Raw genomic sequence first — 17519 nt, 5'->3', positions numbered from 1 at the left:
AAAAAAACAAACTGACCCTGAAAGTGAAAAACAAAGAAGTTGAAATGTAACTAAATGCTGATTCTAAAACGCACAAACTTTAAATCATTAAGAGAAAAACATTGTTCCTGCTTCATCATGAAATAACTGAAGGTTTTTTTTTAAACATTTCGGGCTCTAACACGACTTCATAATCTTAAAACCTTCTATGAGTCAGAGGATGAAGTGCACAGGTGGAGTGTGTGATACGTGCAGCAGTGGGGAGGATTTGACCTGAGGAGGCAGATCAATAAAGAAAGGGGGACGGAGGACAGAGCCTTGAGGCACTCCACAGAATAATGAGGGTGAAGAGTAACCGTGATATTAAATAAACTCCCTGACAACCAGAGGAGACATCCGCAGCATCTCCTCCAACATGACCTGCAGTTAAGGACGGTAAACATTTCTAATCGATGAGTCATTCTCGTTTGAACGCTAAACAAGACTGTGCAAGCCCGTTACTGCATGAGCTCGAGTCAGTGAGATTCACAGAGTCACCAGCAGGCAGGAAGTGCTGCTGTGATTCACCCAGAGGGGCCGAGCGGCGCCCTGCCGTTTGGTAATTCAGGGTCTTTTGAGCTTGAGAAAGAGTTGCAACATTACCATGGTTAGCTCTGATCCCGGGGTGGGATCAGGACAAAAAGGAGGAGGATGACATGATGCTCATGGAACAGCTATGATGAATACAGCAGCATCAACAGCAGAGATGTCTATCTTTATTTATCTATCCTAAATAAAATCCCTTCTGGGCCTCCGTACATGTGTGACTGTGTCTGCACAGACTCTGTCCTCTCACTCGATTTTACTCTTCTGATTTGTTCTGGTTGACTCGGGACGTTTGTGGGCGGAGCTGGTGTATTTCCTCCAGCCAATGAGAGCGCAGCACGTGAGTTTAGGATACAGCTCAGTGATTGGAGGAGATTCAAAGCGGTGAATATGACGGACGTGGACGTAGCAGCAAAGAAGAGAAAATCTGATCAGCGTGAGGAGAAACACCACAGTTAGCCTGTGTTAGCACGCGTTAGCTTGTAGCGTACGTGCAGGAAGTGAGAGCTTCTGGGGGAGATGACCTCAGGAGGAGGGGCCACGGTGTGTGATGAACATTTCTACAGACTCCATGCTCAAGAATAGATTGATCATTTCCTGTTGTTTACTGTTCTCACTGTATATTTTATAGTCTATTTGTCTTTTGTGCCTCTACATCCTGATGTTAAACAACCAAACTTCCCACTTTGGGACCAATAAAGATTTATCTATTTATGATCGGTTTCTATTTGCACACATTATTCACGTGCTTGCTCTCGTTCTCCCCGGCACTATTTTCACACCAGAGGAGCTCAACCTCTTTTATCGCATGAGTAAATCTCCAAAGTCCAGGTCTGAGGCTGCTGGGAATCTGCAGGTTTCATCTTACAGAAGGGAAACACATCGAAACCAGCCTTCCCCCATTCTTACCCCCCCCCCCCCCAATCCTCCCTCCGCCATCCTCTGAAAAGAGACTGAAAAGCAGGAGTAACTGGTTTGGCCTTTGCTTTTAACATCGTGTCTTCCCTCTTTTTTTTCCTCTTTCCTCCTTCCTCCCCTCCTCCCTCGCTCTCTTTGTTCATGTCTCTCTCCGGGGAAGCTCAGCAGACAGGTATGAGCACGTTTGGACAAGAGGAGAAAAAAACACAAAACCCAGAGGAAATCGCTCCTGTGTTGTCTTTACTCTTTATTGTGTTCTTCATCTGTTGTAGTTAGTGGGCGTATCGAAACTGGCAACCAGGCAAAATATGTCCAAAACAAATAACAACAAGAGGAAGCAAATCAAAGTTTGCTATGTGGAGATTTGACTGAATGAGGATAAATTAAGTATAAGATGACGATTTGTGGGATTTTTTTTTCCAAGGCTTGAACATGCATTTAATCCAAATTATGAAACCGTAATTAAAATCTGAAAAAAAAAAAAAACCACAGAAGAAGAAGAAGTGTGAAGCTGAAAAGTTGTAGAGGAGCTTCATCTCACACACACTCTGCTCCTTTAAAGCTGACTTGAGGAAAATACGGAGTTGGGAGGGAACATTCAAGAGAACCAATCAGAAAGCTAGAAAGAGGTCAGGTGTGTAAATCAAGCTGCAGAGAGCTGATTGCTCACCTGTGTGCGTCCTCTGGTGCGCCTTCAGATGAGAGCTCTTTGTGTAAACTTTGGTGCAGCCTGAAAAGAAATCACAGACAGATGATGAGCTCGGCTGGCAGCGTGACGTCCTCACACTTCACCTCGCCTGTGGCGCCCAGGAGACGAGGCGCTGTGGCTCAGACACAAACATGGACGTCTCTTTAATGTCACTTTGGCACGTGTGCTTTTTATTTTGAATTGTGAACTTTTCGTTTTAAGCTTCAGACGACACTGATCCTAAAATCCTGATTTTTTATAAAAGGTAAAAATGTGCTGATGGGATGAGATCAAGTCGACCTTACAGTCCATCATTTTATTCATCTCCAGCATGATGCTAACACGATGCTAACACGATGCTAACACAAAATGGACATTGCTATTGACCAGCTAACAGACTTAGCATTTCAACGACATGCAGAGTTCACTTTTAAGCATCTCTGCAGAATGCGGCGCTACGTTTCTGTCGCTGGTCAAAAGTTGGCGTCCTGTGGTGCGCCATGACGCCTGTCACTTATTTACACTAGAGAAGTGAACGGAGGAGCATATTGAATCCAATGACAAACCTTGGTAGTCACAGAAGTGGATCCTCCTCTTCTCCAGCTCCGGGTTGTTCCGTCTGTTGTACTTGGGGCCTGTGAGGACGCCCTGACCGTGCGTCATCAGCATGGCGTGATGAGACAACCCCGTCACCTTCATTCCTCCCAGGCGCTGCTGATATGGAGGCGGAGCTTGTGTGGCTAAGTTGAGCAGATCCGGATGACCGTCTGGGCTCCCCGGCTGGGAGTTTGGGGGTGAAGGGGGGGAGACTGTGGGGGGCCGTGTTGCTCGGGAGGCTTGGTAGTAACCGTGGTGGTGCTGCTGCAGCTGCTGCTCTGCCATCAGGTAGTTGCCGTTGGTCGTCGGCAATGCAATGCCGCCAATGTTCATGATGGTGCGGCCGGCGGTGGAGACGTGCGCTGACGGGCTGGTGTGGGACAGAGTCATGGTGAGGTCGGCACAGCTGGTGAGGGGCATGTGGTAGACCTGTGGCTGGGGGGGGTGGGGTCCGATGTGAAGCTCTGTGCCCAGGTTGGGCTGCTGCTGATGCTGATGCTGCTGGGACCCAGCAGGTCCGCTCACCACTCCCTCCGCACCCATCTCCGGTTTGATGAAGACGCTGTTGACGACCGGCGGGACGCTGAACACGGAGGTGAAGTCCGGCAGGGCCTGGGTTGTGGAGGTCGGGATAGAGCACGGCACCTCCAGCCCGGGCTCGGTTTTGATCTGGTGTTGCGTCTTGGCGTTGGAGCGGTAGAGGCCTGTGCGAAGGTGCGTGGTGCTGGGGAGGATGACGTTGATGTTGAGGCTGTAAGGCGTGGCGTGCGGTTTGTCCTCTGAGAAGTACTCGTCCACCACGGAGGCGCTCTCTCGTCTGTACTTCTTGTCTGTGGTGTCGGGCGGGAGAGTCAGGAGAGGACTGCCGGTGTGGGGGAAGTACTTATCCAGCTCCAGCTGAGTCTGAAAGAAACAACAGGAAGAGAGAGAGAGCGGGGTTCAAGATGGCGTCCAGATGTGTATTGAAATAACACTGACTTAAGGCTGCACGTTAACGGCTTTTCTCCGGCTTCACGTTTACTCAGAACCGGAGCGTGAACATCTTCTCAGCCTAAGACGAGCAGGATCAAGAACCAGGACCAGGACCCTGAACCTGTTTGTAGCAGAAGGTCAGAGGAGCTTTTCTTTGTGCTTAAGTGGATCTCACTAAACCTGCAGAAACCCAAATCTTCCAAAGTTTAATATCGAGTCCAAGATGAGAATTCCCATTTAAACAGAAAATCCACAAACGTAAAAAAAAACTGAAGGGTGCAACTTATTCAGGCAGTATTTTCACTCATGATCTTTCACAATGAGACGTTTCTCTGGACTCGTCTGCTGAATGTGGCTTACATCAAGATTATTATCATTTTAATTGATTATCATTATGACCTTTTGCAGCATTATTATCTACTCCACGTCTCTTCGTCTTTCTCTTCCTACAATACGGTGAAACTCTACGAAGGTAGAAAGGGTGAAAAACTGTGGAGACACTTCCTGCAGATCCACCGCGATCCAAACCAGGTGAAGCCACACGACATGTTGTTGTGGAGAGGAAATATGAAGTGATGAATTATTATTTTAGAGAAGACGCAAACTCAGGATGTGCATGATGTCGAGTGTTAAGCTGCTACGACTAAGCTAATAACGCTCTTCTACCTGGATGTAAAGGAGCGCTGTGATTGGATGGCTTCAGCTGTTCGTCTGCTGTGATCGAGTAAACAGAGATTAAGTTGTATGCAGGTTGTTTCAGGTTGAACTGGCACGTAACCACCGGAGGAACACACCGGAAGGAAACATACAAAGATGAATAAAAGTGAACTGAAACACTTTGACCTCTAAAAACATGTTTGAGTGAGTTTACTGATCGCTTTAAGAATCATTGCATCAGAAGAATCAACAGTATGAATAATAGTCGTTTGCACATGATGCTAGTGACATGTGGCTGTCAGAAACACGTGACGAGATCTGAGGGTGTGGAAACGTTTTTTAAGCAACAAGACTGGACAGGTGGAGGCGAGCACGAGAACACGCCGCATGTTGTTAAACCTTTTGTTTAACGGGCATTATCTTCCCCTAATCCTGACGAACCGCTCCGTGTGTTTGTGTCATTCAGAGTCGCTGAAGCAGACAGATGCTCCTTTAGACGAGCACGAGCCGTTACCTAAAAAACCTCTGCTGCAGAGACCACACACACACACACACACACACACACACACACACACACACACACACACACACACACACACACACACACACACACACACACACACACACACACACACACACACACACACACACACACACACACACACACACACACACACACACACACACACACACACACACACACACACACACACACACACACACACACACACACACACACACACACGGGTGCGGTTAATAGAAGTGATTTGATGCATGAAGATGAACAGAAAAAAAAAAAAAAAGCCGAGTCAAAACAAAGGCGGAGCATGAGAACGATGCAATGAAACTTAAACACTGTCAGGTAAAAATAGACCTGCCAGACAAAGTGACAACACACACACACACACACTCACAGGGAGGAGCGACTGGACAGACCACACAATACAGTACAAATGAACAACCTCATACGAGACGTACAGACATTTTCCAGGTGACCTCTGACCTGTTAAATCACACGATTTACTGGGGATGCAAATCAGCACATTTACAACCTTTAACTTCTTTAGCCCAATTAGAAGGAATTTGAAATACTTGGAGAACAGACGGGTGTGAAGGTTCAGGTCTCTTCATTTGTAGCCATATGTAAATGAGCGTCACTTCATACAGACGGTGACAGCGTCTCTGTCTGCTCCTTCAAATATGCATTCCTTATGATGATGCGTTATTAAGAGGTTATTAACACGTGTTACTGAACTTCCTGTGAATGTTCATGGTCAGACGTAACTGAGCTGGATTTGTTCTGCTCCCCGTGTGCCTGAAGTCCGCTGACTTTGGGACAAATGACCTAACGAGGTGCTGACGTGCTCCGGGTCGCGTCCAACGGGCACAAAGCAGCAGAGAGAGTGTGTCAACACGTTCATTCTGCAGCACTGATTCAACACACAGCCTCTCTCTGCTGTTCATAATCTGATGATGGAGACTCACACATGAAGACCGTGGAGGCTCTTCAGTCTGGGGTCGATTCTACTCGTGCACTTATAGAAGTGCAAATAAGGTCAAAAACATCTTTTGTAAGCTTCACATGCAGGATTTGTATTTATGCATCACATTTGATGTTATTGCAAATCAAAAACTTTGATTGCATGTTGCAGATTCTCTTGATGTTACACATCCAGTGTTTGCATGATGGACTGCATTTATCCATCTGTCTGTGTGTGTTTCCTAGAGGGCGCCTGCAGGTGAACTCAAACCTGCCTGACATCAGTGCAATCTGAGCAATGAAATTAAAGTCTGGGCTTTTTTACAGCAGGAAAAAAAAAAGACAACAAAAACAGGCTGTCTGTTTTCTCCTCACTGAGAGCTCCTGTGTGCCTTTCAGGACGGGACACAAGCAGGGCCTGTGCTGCCGGGACGCTGGCCGAGGTTCACCTCTGTGGACGCCCTTGGCCTGTCACCCTGAGCGCTCTGATTCCCCCCCAACCTCCCCACTTCTGTACACGCAAGGAGGAAATGTTGCAGAGAAAGGTCAGTGACCAACAGACAAGGTGCATGTAAAGAATACATTAAAAAACCCTCATAATAACAACAATAATGATGATAATAATAATAACTATCATAATAACGTCATTTGACATGCACTGTTTGACCGACACTGCTCCGTTATGTTTTGCTGCATGTTATATACGTGAGCGCTTATTTCCTGATCAGACACGGAGCGAGGACGCCATGATGTCATCAGCGCCTTTCTGAAAAGTAGAAAGATTTTCATCTTGAGCGCTCGGAGCTGCGGCTGGGTCAGAAGGAAGACGCAGGATGCTGCACGTTCTCTCACCTGGAGGACGACTCCAGGTGGACACGAGGCCTCACTCATCAAACATGGACACTCTCAGTATGATGAGAGAATGTGTGTGTGTGTGTGTGTGTGTGTGTGTGTGTGTGTGTGTGTGTGGAGACTCAGTCAGTTAATAATTGGAGAACATGTATAACTGCTGGGCTGTGAATCCTGCAGCCTGATAACAAGCAGGCGCTTATCAGCTCAGTTCTGCTTTATGAGGCAGAGTGGGAGTTTCCACTCTGTCAACATGGCGCTCATCCTCAAAGGACGTTCACATGTTACTGCCAAGGAAGTGCACTTTACACGGCTGAACGTCTATCCGTCACCGCACACATCACATAATGAGCAGACCTGACACGGAGCGGCAGAATGAAGAGCGAGACAGAAACGCGGCGGACTGTGAGACGGCCGCACGTCGTCACCACACGACAGCGTCACTTTCAAGAAAACACAGAACAGACGTGACAGTTTGCAGACTGACACATCTGTGGACGTCCCATCCTTTAAAAACAAAACAAAAAAAAGTTTTTTGTCACGACCTTAAAGAAAATAAACTCTTTGATCTTCTGAGAACCAATGAATAATGAGACTCCGTGGTGTGGCTCCGCCTCTGCCCATGTGGGACGCACAACAACAACGTCTGCGTCTGCGCAGCAGCTCGTCTTTATGACTCGGAGGAATGCAGATGAACGGGGCCATTCCCCTTTGGATCTCCATAAAACAAACCTGTGGAGGAGGGGAGGGGGGGAAGGGGCGGGGCCTCCTGATCTGTACTGCTGGATGTGGATCATGGCGGGGTCATCGGAGCAAAAACAGAACCTTTGAGACTGTGGCGCTGCTTTATGGCGGCGGATGGAGGGAGAGATAGCGAGGCTTGTGTTTTTTGTCCAGAGATGAATGAAGAGTTGGGATGTAAATCTGTGCATCGTCTGCGTAACGACTAATACATACCATGCTTCCCTGATTATACAACAGGTCGTTCTGATGAAGGGATCTGGGCTTTAATCATTGATACTGTAACGACATGGCGGCGTCCTGCTGCTTTATGAAGGTAACGTTACGTAACCAAACATCCAGGAGGATCCTAATCAGACGCTGATCCAGCTCAGAGCGGATTCCTGACGCCGGGACTCGTATTTGGGACATGCCTCGTCTGTCACGTGACCTCACTTTGATGATAAATGATTTGTTTGATCGATGTAATGTTTCTAACGATCAGCCAATGGTTACATAATGTGGCGTGAACTGTTTATTTGTTGGAGGTGATTTGTCAAGTGAGTGCCTGACGACTCAGTCAGAGAAGAGGAAGTCACCTGTTTGACAAACTGTTTTCTCATGAATGTTGAGGTCGGAGGAGGAAAGCCTGGGATGACTGCACGGTGGATGACAGACAGAATCAGTTTGTTTAGCGCTGTCCCCTCTCAGTGAGGAGGTTGCTGGTTTGAATCCCCGTCTCTCAGGAGCCTCTCTGTGGAGTATCTGCATGTTCTCCCCGTGCATGGCGTGGGTTCTCTCCGGCTTCCTCCCACAGTCCAATCACACGCTGGTTACCAGCTGACTCTGAGTGTGACTGGTTGTCTGTCTCTACATGTGAGCTCTGTGATTGGCTGGAGAAAAGTCCAGAGTGTAACCCCGGCTCCTGCCCCACGCCACCCTGATCTGGAAAAGTGGTATAGACATATTTCTTCCTATTAATCAATAAATACAAATTTAAGGCGCCTCATTTGAATTCCATGCGACCCGTGATGGGGCGGCGACCCGTGATGGGGCGGCGACCCCGGGGTTGGGAAAGCCTGAGCTTCCATAAATCAAGTCTGGAAAGAGCGGGTCACAGCTGAACGGTAACATCCTCCCGTCAGGATCAGACTCCCTGGGAACAATCACGGCCGTCACGTGCCGTCCTATTTCTGTCATTCTTTGTTCCACAACACAGAAACGCTCCTTCTCAGGTTCAGCTTGCAGTAGTGGGGGGGGGGGGGGGGCGTGGCGGGGGGCGTCTTCACTCACCACAAAATGATCTCACCTTTTGTTTTTTTTTACGTATTTCCCTTTTTTTTCCAGACAGATGAGACGTAAACACGGAGAGTCACTGAGCAGATTCAGCACCAGATGAGTTAACAGACCACAGGTATTAAGAAACAGTCTGCGGGCAGCATGTGTAGTCTGGTACAGAGGCATGATGGGTAATTATGACATTTGAAGACCAAACAAACCCTAATCTCATGAGTCAAACATAAATCTCTGCTCCGTGTTTTAGGTGGTTTTTAAAGAGACCTGAGACCATGAGGACCATCAGGCCGGTTTAAAGGTCCAGCTTTATTAACAAACTTCAGGAAAATCAAATTCACTTATTTGTTACTGAACATCAGATTAATTAAACTCGACTTGACTGATGTAGAATTTATATGGCCGACACAGATATCGACATTAGCAGGACCAGCTATTTAACAGCAAACACCATTTCCCACATGAAATCCAACTTAAGATCAAATACATTAAAGAGGACATATTATCGTCTCCTCCGCCTTTTCAAACTGAGCTCTGAATGAAACATCTGTGTTTCTGAGCTTTGGTCTAAATATAACATGAATCAAGCAGCAGAGGAGGTTTGTGACCCTGAAGAAACCAGATCTCTCTGAACGCTCCGTTTTGGTGTGTGTGTCTCTTTAAATGCAGTAAGTCCCGCCCCCTGGGTTTTCCCTGTAGACATCACTCCTTCCCTCGCAAGAATAAAAATGGCGGCCCTGCGTTAAAGTTCATCTCTAGTCTGGGGGGGCGGAGTCCATGGGAGGAGATATAAGGAGATTTTATTTTACCAGAATCCCACTGTGACATCACAAAGAGGGCACATTAGAAACGGAGCGTTTTTCTCTGAGCTGTCAGACGTCTGCAGACCACAAACAAAGGACTGGATTTGTTTATTCCACATGTTGTGGGTCAGTAGACTCTCAGGTTACCCACATAAATGTTAAAGAACTATGTGAAGGTGGATTTATCATGACACGTCTCCTTTAAGACACAAAGAGTCTAAATCTACGAGGGTGAACTACGTGTTTGAGTGAGTCCTGTACGAGCAGAGACTCGTCAGCAGACGATTGCTCACATGCAAATCGGCAGCTTGTGTTGTCCTGCAAGTCAAATCATTAGTCAAAGCAAACCCAGGCCGGCCTTCAGCTGCACGAAAAACACAAAGACGAGCGTCTGGGAAAGACGCACGACTCGCCACTGAGGGCGGCCTGACATGTGGAGGAAGGTCAGCCTGACATGTGAAGCGTTCACTGTCTCAGTGCGACTCCTTCATAGAAGAAGAAAACATCTCCACTCTAAACCATATCTGAGTATTGATCTTCAGGAACCATTAGGCAGGACTGGCGACACACTGTTACTCTGTAACTTCCTCTGTCGTCTCCGCTCGCTCTTACAGCAGACCTGCAGGTGATGTTACGACACAAGAATCTGAAGTGGGTTTCATATTAGTTACTCATTCTGCCATTAATGCCGACGAATCCCCAGAATCTACAACTTCAGCCGCCACAAACGTTCTACCAGCGGTCAGACTTTGATGTTTCGGCTCTTTGGCTGGAAGATTGTTTGTAACGGGTCATTCGTAAATAAAAATATCTTCTCTGTTTCAAGTTTTCACCTGGATTTGTAGCTTTTTATTTGTTTTGGGAGGAAATTGAGTTTAAGTCTTCTTCCACGTGCGCGCAGACAGCGTCGTCCTGTTCGCTGCCACTCCAGTCAAGGCACCACAGCCCGTGCCAGCGGGGCCACATCGCTCAGTTTCAAATACACCAGGGCGCCATGTTTGACAGAGTGAAGAGTGCGCTGCAAGCTGGACAGATCAGAGCGACCCAGACAGGAAGTCAGACACGGAAACACACAGAGTGTCAAAAAGGACTTTGTGTTTAAAGCTCCTTTACTTTGAAGATGAGCGGTTAGTGCGGGCTACCCGTGTACGGAGGTCATAGTCTGGGTTAGAATCTTTTTTATCTCTCTCTCGATCTACCAGCCTTCCTATCATTCAAATAAAAGGTAAAAATACACCTTACAAAAATCTCTGTGAGCTCAACGTGATCTCTGTCACAGTCGGCCTTCTGACAAACCTCCACATGACCACAGACATGATCAGAGAAGACCTGCATGGTGTTTGAGAAGCTTCGTCAGCCTTTCTCTGCCACTCACACTTTCTCATGAGGTCAGCCGTTCTCATCCCCCGTGCTGCCTTCAGGCGGCCCTCGGAGATACGGGCCCTGCTCAGACAGGTCTGGCAACATACTGCTGTCCTGACAGCGACGCTCTGTACGACGGCGACACAAAGAGCCGCCTGAAAGCGGGGGGGGGGGGGGGGGGGGGGGGGACTTAAAGCAGTTAGTTCAAAGAGAGGAAGAAAAGCCTGATCTCTGCAGAGTCTCAAACATGCACGCCAGGTGAAAGCTCTCCGGCTGCGGCTCGCACTGATTTGCCTGAGGGGGAACTATTTCACTTCACCTGACTTCTTTGTTCTTGGCAACGTCTGCCTTTGCATAACACCAAGCAGAGCACGTTCCAGCGACGACAAAGAGGAGGAAAAGCAAGCCGAGTCGTTTATGTTTAAAATTTCCTAAACAAAGTGAGCAAAGTGAACGTTGAACCCGAGCTGTGAGCTTCTTCACGGAGTCCAACGGGCAGCTCACTTCATCCAGGCTGTAAAATCAGTCTTCCCTCTTTATGACAGTCATCGTGACCTACATACATCTGCAGCAGGGAGGCAGGCTGAGACAGAACACAGTGTCTTCAATAACACGCAGAGGAACAGGGTGACACAGGGTGAAAGACCTGAAGCTACAACAAACAGTCTGGCCTCAGTCTCTGCCACGTCGGGACTTCAACTCGCCCTATTTGACTGATTTTTGTCTCACATTTTGATAATCACACAAACAGACGGTGAGGACGTTGTTACTTTCGTTTACTTCACGACTTTTGATTCCACATTTTTAAACCCACGTTATTTTTAGTGATCAGCGGGATCACAGAGAAGCAAAGCTTTACTGCGATGAATGTTCAAATGAAAAAGGAGAAACGTCCCTGTTGGTGCCTCAGTCAAACTCGTGCACGGTGACGATAAAGAGACGATGTGCTTCAGATAAGAAGACGACACATAAACTGTGTTTGGAGTGAATTGATTTATCGGAGTCACGATGTTATGTAACTGTCATACCTGCATAAAAGACAGAGATGACTTCTCTACAGACTGCACGGGTGTGCAGCTGATTGGTCAGTAACAGCTCCAGCATGTGATCGCTTCCCCTCCATGTTTGCATGAAAGTCAACGAGAGAACCCCAGGCTGCTCCGTGCGTCGTGACACAGAGAACACAAAGACAACCACGTGAAGTTTAAGTTACACCCTTAGACGTCCACATGGGGGGGGGGGGGGGGGGGCTGAGAGCCTCAGGTGTCGGGGTCTGTCACCTGTTTACCAAACACCTGGACGGAGGCCAGACTGCACCGCACGAAGGCGTCCGGTTTCTGTTTGTGCTCTGTTGTGATCACGCAGGGCAAACGGACAACTCACAGACATTTAGGTTGAACGCAGCTGTGGTGTCTCTGCAGTGATCAGCTCACACAGGAGGAGGAGGAGGAGGAGGAGGAGGAGGAGGAGGAGGAGGAGGAGGTCATCGTAACAAGCTGCAGAAACATTCAGTCACACTTTCAGATGGAGTGTGACACGCGTTACTTCCTGAAACCTTTGCACACATTTCCGGCACAAGAGCTACAAATGTTCCCGTACAGCGTCCTACGGATGGACGGGCAGAGAGACGCCACGATGGACGGAAAACACGCACCATCTTAATCTTCAGAGCAAATCCCACCAGCTAAGTCACACACGCTCGGAGCACATGGTGTCAGCTGCTCTCCGACCCAGCTCCATCCATGTTGTATTCATGATCGCTGACAAAGTATGAGAAAGTCCAACACATGAACATCTACAGCAGGACTGCTGCTACTTTCCCTGTGACTTAGAGGATTCTAATCTATACTGGTTGACTGTGTCATCACCATTATATCATCTCATACATACCAGCAGTGTTTAAACACAGTTAATCAATGTCACATTCAAATGAAATCCCATAAATCCACTTCACATTAGTCCCTATAAAACTCGAGGTGAAGTGGTTTTACTGACACTAGATGCTCTGAACAGCTTCCAGGTGAACTTTACCTGGTCAGGTGTCTGTGTAGGACTTTAACCTACCTGCCTGTCAACACAGGTGAGCTGCTTCCTTTAACAGGTAACAACAGCCTCATAACAAGACGTCTCTGTTTACCCTCACAAACAAACTTCATGTTTTCACCAAAGACATAGCTGACTGCTCATACATCTAAGTGAGGGTGAAATCTAAAAACAGTTATTACAACACGCAGAAAGGCCGCAGCTCCGGTTTAACGGAAGCCCGGACGGTCTCAGCGGGTCGGCGCAGACTCTCACCCCGGGTTTGACGTCCTCGAACACGGACGCGTCCTCTGCTCCGTCCGCTGCAGACATCCTGACCGGCTTCAGCTGCGTGAACACCGCCCGCTCCTCTGTGGCGTGCGGCGGGTTCATGGCCAGTCCTACACTCGCTGCCATCACAGGTGAGTTTTTAAAAACGTCGTATCGTGAATGTGTGTCTATAATAACTAACCTACATAGAGCTCTATAGCTGTTAATTGCGCCTTTTTTCTGGAGCTTCAAACGCTGCGTGGTAAATCCACAGCCCTCCCCTCTCGTCTGTCTCACAGGTAAGGTTTACCTGAGCTCAAGTATGGACCTGCTACCTGGAGCTGTAAACACAACGAAGCCAATAAGTACAGAGGATGGGTGCTTCTGTCCAATCAGGTGCGGGGAGGAAGGCGGGAGTTACCTGAGAGGCTCCAAGAAGAGCGTTGTACTGCACACACACACACACACACACACACACACACACACACACAAGCAAATGCACGTGCACGCGCTAAAGTTGATAAATTATAGATGAACCAATAGCCTTGATTCTTTATCTCCACATCTGCACTTCTTAGAGTCAAAGGTTTATTTACAGTCTATAGAAATATTATTTCTACATTTTTTCAAGTGCAGAAAGCTTGGTGTGATTTTGTCATGATGAGTATCCCTTTCACAGAAATACATGAGTCATGCAGATTAAGTTCACCTGTTGCCTTGGAAACAGTTTATTCCAACACCCGGTGGTGTAATCGTGGAATCGTGGAATCGGCAGGTTAAATTTGGCATGTATAGCAGGAAATAATAATCCATTGATATCAACTGTAACGCTGTGTTTGCTGTGTCTTTGTTGGATCATTTATCACACAAGCAGGAAATAATCAACAAGTGTATCACAATGTCTGTTTCAGCAGATTATATGCAGTTATGTCATAACAACAAATAAGAGATGCAGGCCTGTATATTCATATGTTTTTATTGTGTGGCTTTATTGAAGAGACAGGAAATGAGAGTGGGGAATGACAAAGCATCAACCTCCGGCCTTGAAAAATCAAGCCAATGCAGAAGTGTCAAATCCTGCAGTTCCCTGAGTGTCCACTAGAGGCTGGCTCCAGGAACACCAAAACTCACATCAACGCAACAGGCAAAAAAAGCCGTTTTTTAAGCCCCGTGCAGGAACAGACGGCTGACATCACTCAGACCTCGTCCATTAATGATTACAGTCGAGGACTTGAACCTGGGACGCTTACCTCGATGGCTACTGTACGTGCTGCTAGTGATGAAGGACACACCAAGACGTGATTAATCACATGATTTCACTGTGTGCTTGTTGCATATCTCTCATGTCAGTTCCATGCAGAAAACTTCATGTCTTCATCTGCCTTTCATTGTCTCTTAAACAATGTACACACTCGTTTATCTTACAAGCCCAGCAATGAATCACTGTCCTTAGAAAACGTGTCTTTTGTTTCACCAAGGAGAAGAAACACACCCTCATCTGGGAAGTAAAAATGGCTACTTTGTCAAGATTTAGACAGATCGTGTTTTCACACTTGCAGAAAACTCCTGCTGATATTTTCAGGGTTTTTTATTTTATTTTTTTCGCTCAGAGTTTCCCCTCCAGCCTCCTCGTATTTATCCTGCAGTAAGTCAGAGTGAGCTGACTGACAAAGAGAAGGCAGCAGGATATAATCCGAAGACTTCACCTGGAGCGAGTGGGAGGTGGTGGTGACCTTTACTCCCTGTGATCACTGCACCACCACAGACTGTCTCCAGATTGATGAAGCGGATGACACTTATTTTGGCACACGCTGTAAGCACGCTTCAAGCTGAACAGAATAAACGACACTTTCAGGACGTTTCATGAAAGGCCCAGCTCGCCAGGCGTGGTGCGTAAGCTGGCACCGCGGTGTCTGTATAAAGTATTTGTCCTGTAAATAGACGAGCCTGTGGCGTGTTCAGACAAAGACTTTCACACTATTTTGAGGGCTGCTGTTGTTTTAAATGTTCATGAGGCGTAAAACAGTTGTTGAGTCACAGGAGCGTGACTAAAGAAGCCGCTAATGAACTGAGTATAGGCGGGGTCGTCAACTGTTGTAAGCTAATTGTGTAACCTCCATGCTATATAAAAACTGCACGTTTTAATTCAAAGTTCAGTACCTAGTTTATTGTCTCTTCTGTAAATAAAAACTCAGCGACCATGGGAGTGAAATGCAAATCTCCTCAAAACAAATGCATATATTTAAGAGAAGACTTTTATTCGTGATCAAATATAAACCGTGCTGTAGTTTGAGCAGGCTGCTCTTCAGCACCTGCAAAGGAAAAGTGTGCAACATTGTCCATGTATATAAATCATAACTCCAGTGTGTGCTGTGTGATTGTGTGTGTGAGTCCTGACTGTCTCCAGTGAGGGAGAAGCTGGAGTCCTGCTGGCTGTGTTGTTGTCAGAGCTGTGTTTACATGGCTCCTCCCCTTGTGTATAAAAGCTGTTTGAGTCAAGAAGAAGAAGAACATACTCACTGATTATTAGGATGAAGAGTTTTTAGATCATTCTGTGTCAGTTTACGTGAAGCTACCAGCTAACATTAGCATGCTAACACAACACTGCAGCTCGAGCAAAGGGCAAGAGCTGGAGCTCCAGAGCGAAGTCTCACATTCCTCCTTTAAAGACGCTTCAGATGCATCGAGGAAGGATTCTTCTCTGACTTTTAACGCCACTAAATGTTTGTCTGTTCAGCAGTCGCTCAAGTCAAACCTGACGGTAACATTTTCTTCCACATGAGTCAAAAGAAATAAATACCACACAGGTGTTATTGTGTCATCACGTCAGTTTACTGCTGTCAAACTTGAGACCTGTGTGTGACTGCACACCGTGAGAAAACTCAGCCCTGATGTGGATTCTGTTCATACTGGATATAATAGCAACTGTTCAGAGCTGGTCCAGTTTGTCCCACTGGTTGGTCTGCATATTTGCACAGTGTTATAATACCACAGTAGAATACAGCAAGCTGCCATGAAAGGAAGACATTTTTCACTTTCGATAAATCCCATGACGAGACTAAACCCAGCGACATGTTGGAGTATCTGGGGTATGTTAGCGCTAGCTAGCTGGGGCGCTGATGGTCTCGGGTTCGGTTGAACCCATGCACAGTCTGAGCTCAACGTGCAAACAACAGATTTCTTTGTCCTTCCTTAGTCGTTGTCTATTTGTGGCCCGTTTCGACTTCACGATAAATTGATGGGTTACATAAAATCAGGAGTCTGTATTTTGTGTGCACAGAACAGGTTAGCTGTTAGCACGCTTCGGAGACGACTGGGGCGTGTGCTGTAGAAACACGACCAATGACTAACTAGGGCTTGGTGCAAGTCCAACCTGCTGCTCTTTTCCTGCTCACTGTTCCCCAACTCTCTGCTGCTGTCTGACTCCGTCTGCTGTTCTATCTTAATGCTGTCTCAGACCAGCTAACAACCGCAAACTCTCTGGTTAAAATGTGACTATAACACCAATGTAGCAGAATAGTTTTTTTTAAATAAATGGATAACGTGTTCGTCGTGACAGAAAGTACGATCGTATCCGCTCCGGAATCATTTTGCAGCAGAAAACGTGAATTCAATCCATCATACTGTTCATGATAAACACTTTTACACCTTCATGGCCTTACTAAGAAGGTTCAGAGAAGCTGTAATGAGGGCATTTAACCATTTTCAATACAAGAGTGTGCTGCACAGGTACTGAGGCCGTGGAGGTCTGATGGAGCCAGGAAAACCCCGGGCTGCTAACGTACTTGTTTCATACCTGACAGGTTGCCACTTCAACCACAGAGATGTTGGCAGCTCACATTGGAGATGATTGGAGTTTGAAACCAGACTGATTTAGCCTGAAGCTCACTTCTGTTTACACTGGTTTGAAATGTGGTCATGTGCGACGTGTTAGTTTAGAAACGTTTACTTTTGAACCAGGTTAAAAACTTCCATTTGGTGAGGAGAGATAACGACTAGTTCAGGACTCTTCACCTGTCTTAAAGGTGACGTTTTTATTTTTACATCTTCAAGCTGAATCTCCTGTTTGTTCATTTAAAGCTAAATGGCATGCATCGGATTAGTCCGATTTGTAAGAGAGAGAAAGAGAACAGGTAGATCCAGATCTGTCAGTAACATTATCAAAGATTAACTACTCCTCTTAGTTTGAGCTCATGTTTTTGTTCTGCTCTCACTGAGCAAACAAAGTCATACCATTTAGGATACTTTAAAAACATGACTCCACCCTTGAGCCAGAACCTGTACTCAATCTTTAAATCTTTAAATCTTTGGGACGCGCTCATCA

At 46.7% G+C, this 17519-nt stretch overlaps 1 protein-coding gene across 1 annotated transcript in view; it reads right to left on the bottom strand.

Annotated features, from left to right (window-relative positions):
• klf5l (Kruppel like factor 5 like) overlaps window positions 1-13606 on the bottom strand; it is an 18078-nt gene extending 4472 nt beyond the window's left edge. The window contains 3 exon segments of the mRNA XM_079355825.1: window positions 2153-2212; window positions 2737-3670; window positions 13202-13606. Of these exon segments, the coding sequence (XP_079211951.1) occupies window positions 2153-2212; window positions 2737-3670; window positions 13202-13342 (1135 nt within the window). The 5' untranslated portion in view covers window positions 13343-13606.
• Window positions 13607-17519: the final 3913 nt, after the last annotated feature.

The sequence above is a fragment of the Symphodus melops genome (assembly GCF_947650265.1).
Source record: "Symphodus melops genome assembly, chromosome: 11".
Lineage (NCBI taxonomy): Eukaryota > Metazoa > Chordata > Actinopteri > Labriformes > Labridae > Symphodus > Symphodus melops.
Note: the sequence above shows the minus strand (reverse complement) of the source record. Positions and strands in the feature narration are given on the sequence as shown.